Here is a 9,781-nt window from a genome sequence, read left to right on the forward strand (position 1 = left end):
GCGGGCATCACTTCCTCTTTGACGGGCATCACTTCCTCTTTGACTCAAGTTATTTCCTGCTCGTTGTTTCTTTTAAAAGTTTGTATTCAGTATCTTTACTCGAAAGGCCTTCAGTAGAAGTATGCCACCCAAAATCCAAGGGCAATGAAGAGAACGTTCCAGAAGAGCCGGAGGGTAAGTCTATTTCCAGCCCCGCGTGCCTGGCAGGAGCACCCATCAAAGTTTGGCTCACGCCCGTGCTCTTGGTAGATTCGAGGCGTATCCTTCGGGAAGCTCTGGGGCGTCGAGCTGGAGGAGTCGGGACAGTCGAGCCAGTCGACGGCCGTCACGTGGGGGTAGCCGGGCTCGGGGTGGGGCTCGTGGCCCCTGAATTTCCAGTACTGGCGGCCCCTGAAGACGTATGTTGAGCCTGAAGAAGGAGAGAAGGGTGTTAATGGATGTCGGTTTGCTAACGTCAAAGGCACACATGTGACTTCATGGACTCTCCATTAGGCATTTCAGTTCGGCTTGAACAGAACATAAAAGTGTGGCTCAAGCAGCATTTTGGGGGTCCGCACAATGGTGCAGCCATTAGCGCTCTCATCCTCAACATTTTCAGTGAAATCGGAGACATGCAGGTTGCTTTTGAGGGTGCAGTTGGGGTCAGGATCTCTGTGGCTTGTGTACTTCAGGACACGTATAATGGAGCCGGGAGGCGACTGAGATACCCCCTAACTGGTACCCCCTAAACTTCAAAGCGCCATCAGTGTTTACTACACGTCTCATCCTCTGAACCTTTGAGACAATGTTGGCCAGACGGCCGATAAAACCAGAGCAGACCTTCCTCCTCCTGTTTCTCACTTTCTAGGTCTGCCCAACTGGACGTCCCCAGCCACATCTTTGGACCTGTGACAGACCACTCTAGTGTGGTGGCCTTTGTCACATCACGTCATCTTGTTCATTTTGTTAGTTGATGGCTTAGTGGGCTAAGGTGCTCCATTACAGGTGTTCAATTGAACCTCCTAAATCAACTGGCCCATGGCCTGTGCCCACTGGCAGTAGATGCCGCCCCCTAACTTCTCTTTTTGCTTCATCCTATGCTGATTGAGGATGATGTGAAGACAAACAAAAATGTTGGGCACCGAACCAGAAAATTAAATGAACTGAAATGCCCAGGCGCAGATTATTATGTGCCCATCCCCCCCCCTCCCCCCCCCCCCAAACGACTGAGTGCCCCCTAATGGGCAGTGTAAGATATGCTGGTTGAAACGTTGAGGTGTACATGAACGACTGCTCACCGTCTTTGTCACTCATGAGATCGTCAATGTCCCCAAATGGCAGCTCCTTCCAGTGGTTTGCCTCGATGGGATATTCCGTGTCCAGCTTCCCCTTTTCCTCATCAAAGCGCCACACCTTTGTTCCCTGCAGCAGGTACGTCTTTCCATCCAGTGGAGAGCAGTAGGCCCCCTCAACCACCGCTCCTGACGGCAACCCGAAATCCGAAAGGGGACGGGGAAAGCCCTCCTCTAGGCTGATATCCTGGAATAGCCAGTACTGCGCTCCTGAAAAAAGAGACGAGACAAGCCTGGGTGAGTGAGGGGCAGAGCTGTCAGTGCCACGGCAGCACGTGGTGCCATCACGGGCCTCATCCAGTCGTGTGAGTTCCTCTGCTGTGGGTGGGTTTCTGTCTCACTGCCCTTAGAGTTTTGACCTACGACCTCCACGTCACACGCCATACAGTGAAGCTGATGTCACCCTCTGGTCATCAGTGTCACTCCAAGGGCGGCCGTGTGCTTCAGCTTCTGTTATGGCGCCCCACCATAACCACAAATCAGATGATTTAGGTCTCAATTTCAAATCCCATGTTCTTTGTCTCTCATTGTTTTCCCTTTTTCCTTCAATACCATTGTTTGCGTTCATTTTCAGATTTCTAAATTTGGAATGTTTGTTAGACCAGGTGCCTCGCCAGAGGTGACTGAACGACTGGCGCGTGCTGCCCATCTCAGATGCATTTGTACCATCAGATGTTCTCTGACTGTCCGTGTCACCATTTTAACCCAACCTCTCTGTGAAAGCGACACCAATGGAGACATTGCCCCCCGTCAGATGGCAGATAGGAGGGTGTCTGGGTCTCCATCGTGGAGTTTGGTGGGTGAGGAATGGCACCTGCAGACTCAGGCATTTCAGTTCAAAGGCCCCGTGGATGGCTGCCTGTTAGCTCATCTCCAGAGGGTCACCCCTTGCACCACCCCGCCATGGGCCCGCCGCTTTGCCCTATGACCTCAAAGACCAAGCCAAAATGGAGAAGAATACCCTTAAAGAAGACAATCTTGTGGTCGGTCGATCTTTCATACACAGCATCGACTGAGTCCAGCCCGACGGGCAGGCCCCTCCAAAAGCGATGGATCTGGGCGGGTTGGAAAGACGACAGATGGCCCGAGTGAGTCAGCCGCCAGAAATATCTTCCTGGAAAATGAAAATCAGAGACAAACAGCAAACAGGGTGAGAGTCAATGGCAGCGGCTCCACATTCAAAAGGCAGGAGATGGCAGGTGACGGCTTTACCTTTGAAGAAGAACGTCTCCCCCCGGATCTGTGAGACGGCATCAAAGTTAGACGTGCAACGATCGGGAGCATCACCCCTGCAAGACAAAGCCGTGCGGTGAAGTGAGAGGACGCTGCAGGTGGTGCGCGTGGAGACGTCGATGAGGACTTTGGCTCCTGGCGTCTGCACGTGACGGTCGTGATCAGCCCGGCCGCCATCCTCATTGACGGCTCATTCGGTGGAGAGAGCCAGTGAGGACTGAGGCCGGTGAAGTGGTCAGCCACAGAGGACTCAACACTGGAGAGTGATCTGGGGGTCCCAGTCGCTGATGGAAAGGTGGCCAGGCTGTTACTGGATTCCATTGGTCTCCATTGACCATCCATGGGAGTTGGGTGAGCAGAGCGAGAGGACAGAGCCGACTCAAAGGCCGAGTTTTAGCTTTAGTTCAGTTGGATTGTTGATTGATTTCAGCCTCCTTGCCAACACTGCGTTTTTATTGTGGTTTGTTTATTTATTGAAATCTGCGTGGCACTCAAATGGAAAATGAAAGCCATTCCTCATTCATCCTGGTCCATCTTGGTCTATGACTACAGATGTCCCAGGTTCAAGTATGAGCATGCCAGCTGCGGGCAACCTGGGCATCACAAACAGGGATGTGGGATGGGTTCATTCTAGTGGTGTTTAACTTGGCAGTGCCACGTCCTGAATACCCGCACACGCTCAGTCGTAGGCCACTCAGCACACCACATCCAGATGACTGCCTTGTCACTCATACCTGCACCCGTATCCAGATTGGACTGTCCTTTTGTACACGGAGGGCTCTTTAAGTTTGTTGATAACTACACACAACCAATTTAAAAAAAAAAAAGAATGCCAGACCATTGGACGGATTGTATTTTAATGTGTTAGGATAACAGGACCTCTGGCCAAAAGGTGTCATCTGAACCAGGGGACAAAATCCAGGAGGTGATGCCTTCCAAAAGCACTCCCTTAATCATCCCTTCCATCCACTTTCTGACCCTAAGCCAGTTCAGCATCACGAGGGGGTCTAATGCCCATACCCCAGGTGCCAGTCCGCTTCCCTTCAGCACTTTGTTTCCCCTCTGATTCTGCACTCGCTGCCCAGTGGACTAAAGTGGCACATGAATTTGGACAAACACCCTGCTGATGACAGCCGAGTTACTGGGCGTCTTTGTAAGTTTCTTATGAATGCGCCTTTTGTGCAGGGGGCTTTGCTTCCTTCATTGTACCCTAAAAATAAGGCTGACCCTAAAAGCTTCAAAGCGGAAGAGAATGCAGCGAGCGTTGATGTGTCTGATGTGGAGGTCACGGCGTCGCCATCTTGCTTCACTCAGTTATTCGTCATCGTCATTACGATTTTCAGCATTCTGGCTCTTCTGTTTATCAAGCTGCTATTCTCTAGTAGGTCTGACACCAAGGGGACTGCACTTAGCATGCGGGGTCACTTGGCCCCGTTGTCCTTATTAGGGTACAACTGAGGGAGAAAACTCCACAGAAAGAGGAGAATTAATAGAAAATGGAAGAGAGAGCCCTCGGAGCTTAAAACGCCGGCAAACATTTCTAAAGGCAAACCCTCACAGTGCTGCTCTTTTATTATCCACCATAAGAGAAGAGAGACATGACTGTGAAAGTGGGGGTCCGCAGGGCTGGGACTGAAAAACTGCCCACAACCGCAGATGCCAGGCAGGACCTGACCCCAGATGGGCCGCCAGTGGGCACCATGAGTCCAGTTTAGTGGGACCAAACTGGAGAAAAGCAGCCAGTGGCACCTCAGGTTGAGAAGTAGGGGGTGCCAGGTGTCCTGCAGAACACTTTACTGTCCTGGACAGGGGACATCATCAGGGCTCTGAGAAGGACAGCATTAGCACCCCAGGTCAAGTGGGGGTGCTGCCACCAAAAAAATACACAGCCTCCTTCTGCATGTGCAGTTCATGCTGGGATATGCAGTGTGCGTCTGTCTGTCTGTCTATCTATCTATCTATCTATCTATCTATCTATCTATCTATCTATCTATCTATCTATCTATCTATCTATCTATCTATCTATCTATCTATTATATAGTGCCTTTCACATATCTATCTATCTATCTATCTATCTATCTATCTATCTATCTATCTATCTATCTATCTATCTATCTATCTATCTATCTATCTATCTATTATATAGTGCCTTTCACTCTATCTATCTATCTATCTATCTATCTATCTATCTATCTATCTATCTATCTATCTATCTATCTATCTATCTATCTATCCCAGCATGGATTCTTGTGGTCTTACTTGAAGCCTCACAGCTGGATGAATGGATGGGCCTGCAGTGACAGTGAAGTGACGTCCCGAGTGAGCGGACCACTGAAGTGCCTCAGAATGTGGGGGCAGACTGGTTTGCAGTCCCAGGAGTGAAGACAACTTGATGCCAACGGCCACCACATACCTGAGGGACGGCAGAACTTTAGGCCTGTCAGATAGAGCTGGCTGAAGAGTGGCCCCTGATGGCTCTGCTCCAGCCAAGTGTTCCCTTTCACCTGGAGAGCATAAGAAAAAAACAATTCAGATGGGTAGAAGGTGAAGATCAAATGGCTTAATGTGTAAAATGTAAGCATCCTGTGGGAGGAACATCTGGACTGAGTTATTTGGATTGTTCTGCTGAGGTCTGTGGTGGTCGCTGCATGAGCAGCCAGGCCAGAGTGAGACCCCCAAAGAATCTCTCCTGATGAGCTCCCGTCTTCTTTCATTTTAAAGATCTCTTATTCCCATTACCACAGTCTGTTCCTGCCTGACTTTTCCTGAATCCATGTTTGCTATACAGGGGGCTCCAAAGAGACCCTTTCTGACTCCCAGAGGTGCCAGGCACCTACCATAGAGCTGCAGGATCTCCTTCTTGTCCTCCTCGGCCAACTCGTACTGCAGCGGGTCACCGACGGGCCCCTGGTAGTAGGGCCGCATGATGGACCTCCTTGAGGAGGAGTGAGACAGGCCCAGGGCATGGCCAAACTCGTGCACAGCAACTGCAAACAGGTCTGTTCCACTGGACTCTTGGGTAGAGAAAGAGAAACAACAACCGGAAACCGTCAGCCCTTTTCTCCTCCGTGCCCCTTCTCCATATGCACACACAAACATACACACACATCTCAGACATTCACCATCTTGGCCACTTGACCAGGCAGGTAGTGAGAGGGCAGAAGCTCCAAAGCCAGTGCCCACCTACTGTAGGTCCGTGGTGGGTGGGCACTCATACAGTAGAGATTGTTCATACAGACCACCATGTCAGTCAGCAATTGGTGATGAAGCAGTAACCTCTCTTTTGGGGTAGCAGTGCCCGTGTTTGTGCCCTCTCCGTGTAGCTGAATGGAAGTGATGTGCCAAGGGCTCAGCGGGGAGGTGAGTGGATTTACAGTCTAGTACATGCCAGCTTCAAGGCACCATTAATGGGGATTAGCGGGAGCTGACAGCAGCGCCCGATTATCTAAATCAAGTTTGGTAGGCTGAAATGCCAGACATTTCCTATCATTTTGAGTCAACGTGTTTAGATGGGAATCTGAAAATGAAAGGCACAAGAAGGACGACGAGTCGCTCACCAGTTAAGAAACGCGACCAGACAAAAACGTGCAGCCAGCGTGTCAAGGTCAGAGTCTGCCAACTTGTGGTCCATTTGAATTCCCAGCTGGGAGTTCAGGATGTGCCAAGATGGACCTGACCCATAGGTAAGCGAAACGCCACCTCGCCAGTTAGAATGGTGCCAAGGCTTGTTTGCACCCAGAAGTGGCCTTCAGTCTCAAATCAGACAGCACACTCAGACTCACCACCATGCCAACACATTGTGTGCCCCCGTCTCCATCTCTCTAACCTGGAGCCCTGAAGGACCAACTCTCATCCGAGTCAAAGTGCACTGTGCCAGCCCTCTCAGGATCCGACGGAAAGAAAGCGTGTGCCACGGCTCCTCCAGGGCCATCAAAGGGAAAGCCGTCCCCATGAGATCCGCGGACAAAGTCCACTTGAAGCTCCACATCTCCCATGCCACCCACTTCGTGGAAGTCCAGCCGTGTTGGTTCAGACCACACTCTGAGAGCGTAGAAGAGGAGAGCGCGGACCGTCTCACGGGACAGGAGCGCAGGAGATGGATACGACCGGACCCTGTGGCGAGACAAAACAGAGACGCTGACTGCAGGCATTCACAAAAGCCACCCGGGAGACCCTCTGGCCCACAGTCAAATCCGAGTAATCCAGAGGATTTTTAAGTTGGCTTCCACCTCACCCAGAAGGTGCTCCTTGAACCCAACCTCACATGTGCCATGGGATGACCCCCACTGAAGGGTGTGCAGAAGCAGTGCTAATTACGGGGCCACCCGCACAATAAAGTCTTTAACTCAATTAAAGAAGTCCTCCAAACATCACATCACGTGTCGTGCCAACCCGCAGAATGGACCCACACTACGAGACCCTAACGTCCCTTTGGAAGTCTCCATGTCAGCTCGTCCCACCCATCCAGCTGAACTCTCGATGAGCGGCCCTCGCACTTCTCGATTCTCACTTTTCATGTCCTTGCCATCCTGCTGCCGGCTGCTCAGAGTCCAACAGTCCAGGATGCCAAAGATAATAAAAGTGAATTTCAGAGACATGGCGGCTAGATGGGAACGGGCACAGCTCAGCGGGTTCCCTTCATACGGCACCTCCACGAGATGTTCTTGCGTGTCCACCCGTGTCCTGCGCTGGACCGTCTTCTCCTCCTCCTTTCGCTTTTCAGGTGGGCGTCTGTTTCTGGCACATCAGGCAGTGAGCAGCGAGGTGTCTTCATCAAAGCCACAGTTCTTTCATCTGCCAAAGTACCAAAGAAGAAGAAGAAGTTAGGGTTTGGGGTCAACACCAAGAGGCGCCCACTCCTCACACTGACCCCAATTGGCACGCGGAGGGCCGCGACTGTGGAGTGTGGCGAGTTTTGATGCCCTTATCCCCAAAGACCAACCCAAGGTGACTTCTTCTGTCCATCACCCTCAGCACTCCAGACTAAAGATTCAAGGCCCTCCACTAGGGGCAGCCTTTTGCTGCCAACATGGCATGACTGATGAGATGGTGCCACCCCCTTGACGTGTGGCGATGGAGTTGGAGGGTGTGGCCACTGTCAGAAGACTGACATGTGTGCCTGTCTTCTCCACCCTCCTTGTGTTTAATTTTACTGGTGGCAGCCTGTGACAGACTGGTGTCCCCTCTGAGATTTGCTCCTTGCACCCGTGTCTGTAAGGGGATTCAGAAAAACCAAAGGATGGACTCTTTAAGGCTTAATGTCATTCAAACTGACCCATCACTCCCGTCTCCTCCAGGCCTGCAAACCTCTGCATGTTCTTGATAGCTTGGACCACCGCTTCCCATGTCTGCAGCTGCCCAGTGACGGGGTCAGGGGACGGCAGGTAGCCATATCTGGTGAGCCACTCCTAGGAGGAAAAGAGGGACGGAGTTATACCTGGGGGCACATCTGGAGGGCAATTAAACGTCATATTCATTTATTCAAATCAAACATGTGGACGCATCCATACGGTGACCCTTTGTGTCATCATGTGTGACACTTGGCCATGTCCAACTGATGCCAGGGAAACCAAGACGTGGAGGGCAGAAAAAGCATTTAGAAAAGAAAAGAACCGGAAAAGTGCGAGGGGCAAATGTACTGTCGGGCTCAGCAGTGGCTGTCCACTCGCATCGCTCAGTTTACTGTCACACCTTGATGACGATTTACAAGGCCACTTTGTCTTTGCAGCCATTGATGCTATGTGCCAGAGACGGCCCCAAAAAAGATGGCACTCATCGAGTGCATCTGGAAAATCCAAAATTTGCTTCTATGTGAGTGTGGAGTCGTCTGGTGTGTCTGTGTGCTGATTGAGATGTGACGACGCACACAAGGAACTGGCACCGTGACGTCGGGCGACTGACACCAAGGCCCACCGTGTTTGTCAAAATGTGACCTCAATGCGACTGATCGGTCACAGCTCAGGCAGTGACGTTTAGGTCCGTCAGCGAACACTTAGCCGTATATGGTAACATCCAACCCCACCCATGTCTGACCCCGCCCCATCCCACATCCTGCAGCAATTTCAGAAATGCTATCAGAATCTGAGAAGCTTTGATCACAATTTAATTTGCATATCTTTAAAGTTTCTTGGTTTTAAGTTTAAAAAAAGAACAGCTGGCATCAAGTACTGCACTGGCACAGTGTGACTGGCATGTAGAAAATGAAAACAGGCCAGAGAAGGTTCAACAAAGAAAGAAAATGAACAGCAAAATGAAGAAGAATACGTGAGGATAAGGACCGCGGGATATGTCAGCGAAATGAGAGGCCAATGGCAAGCTGGGCCAGGAATAATTACAGACTTAACAAAAACCTGCCAATCTGACTGTTATATAGCGCCTTTCATGACCTCTAGTGCCTTTACTATCTGGCTGTTTAGCTGTTATATACTCTAGTGTCTTTGTTATCTGCTTTGGTGTTATAGAGCGCCTTTCATTATGTATTTATCTATCTATCCAGCTGTGGCTGACTGATGTTAACCCCCCATTGCACTCCTGTACGTGCTCATCGAATTAGCAGCACGAATTTAATTTGTAAAACGGCGGAATGAAATTTAAACACCAGTGCCATTCAGGAGGAACTCCACGTCCATTTGATAGCAAAAGCTTCATTTTCCGCTTCAGTTTCTTCACTGAAAGGTTTTCCTTATTTAACTTACCACCACTTCGGTGCTTTCGTCAGGTGGGGTTGGCACTGGCGTAGCTTCAAGACGCCACCAGAAGGGAAGACATAAAAAAAGCCCAGCGATTGGCAGCTGCCCTCTTGCCATCACTAAATCACAGCATGGCCAACTGCAAAGAGAAACAACAGCAGAAGAAACGACTCACTCACCGCATCCAGCATTGAATGCTAAGTCATAACACTTTGGCAGGAACCAACCCCTGCAGCATCAGGTGGCCGGCAGGATCTGTGCATTGGGAGGGGACCGTGAGAACATTCACATCCTGCACTGCCAGTGTGCCAACATGGCATCTGTAATATAAGATACAATGAATATGCGGACGGGTTCAAAGCCGGACTGAGAAGTGTTTGTATTTTTTACAGGGTTTAACCCCCCACCCCCACCGCTAAAACGTTGGGATTACGCTGATTGGTTCCCGCTTATTTTCCAAACTGTCCTGGCGTGCCATACATTGCCTGGCACCTGAAGCTGCATGCCGGGATCAGCTTCATCCCTCGG

At 50.6% G+C, this 9,781-nt stretch overlaps 1 protein-coding gene across 1 annotated transcript; it reads right to left on the reverse strand.

The window, feature by feature from the left end:
• Positions 1-71: 71 nt before the first annotated feature.
• LOC114658489 (matrix metalloproteinase-17-like) lies at positions 72-9,415 on the reverse strand. The gene is made up of 10 exons (XM_028810565.2): positions 9,260-9,415; positions 7,840-7,972; positions 7,214-7,358; positions 6,391-6,677; positions 5,402-5,578; positions 4,978-5,068; positions 2,544-2,620; positions 2,293-2,445; positions 1,278-1,541; positions 72-409 (listed from the first exon to the last, which is right to left on the reverse strand). Exons 1-10 carry the CDS (start codon positions 9,368-9,370, stop codon positions 111-113), a joined length of 1,737 nt encoding a protein of 578 aa, XP_028666398.2. The 5' UTR covers positions 9,371-9,415; the 3' UTR covers positions 72-110.
• Between the last annotated feature and the right edge of the window lie 366 nt (positions 9,416-9,781).

Source organism: Erpetoichthys calabaricus, chromosome 10 (genome assembly GCF_900747795.2).
Source record: "Erpetoichthys calabaricus chromosome 10, fErpCal1.3, whole genome shotgun sequence".
Taxonomy (NCBI): Eukaryota; Metazoa; Chordata; class Cladistia; order Polypteriformes; family Polypteridae; genus Erpetoichthys; species Erpetoichthys calabaricus.

What these genes read in the sequence shown, in the direction of transcription:
- LOC114658489 (XM_028810565.2), bottom strand. Translation starts at nt 9,370, where the DNA reads ATGGCAAGAGGGCAGCTGCCAATCGCTGGGCTTTTTTTATGTCTTCCC. An exon ending in GGAGGAGACGGGAGTGATGG is followed by an intron (nt 7,359 to 7,839) that starts GTCAGTTTGAAT and finishes GTACTTTGGCAG; the next exon opens with ATGAAAGAACTGTGGCTTTG. An exon ending in CGCAAGAACATCTCGTGGAG is followed by an intron (nt 6,678 to 7,213) that starts GTGCCGTATGAA and finishes GTCTCGCCACAG; the next exon opens with GGTCCGGTCGTATCCATCTC.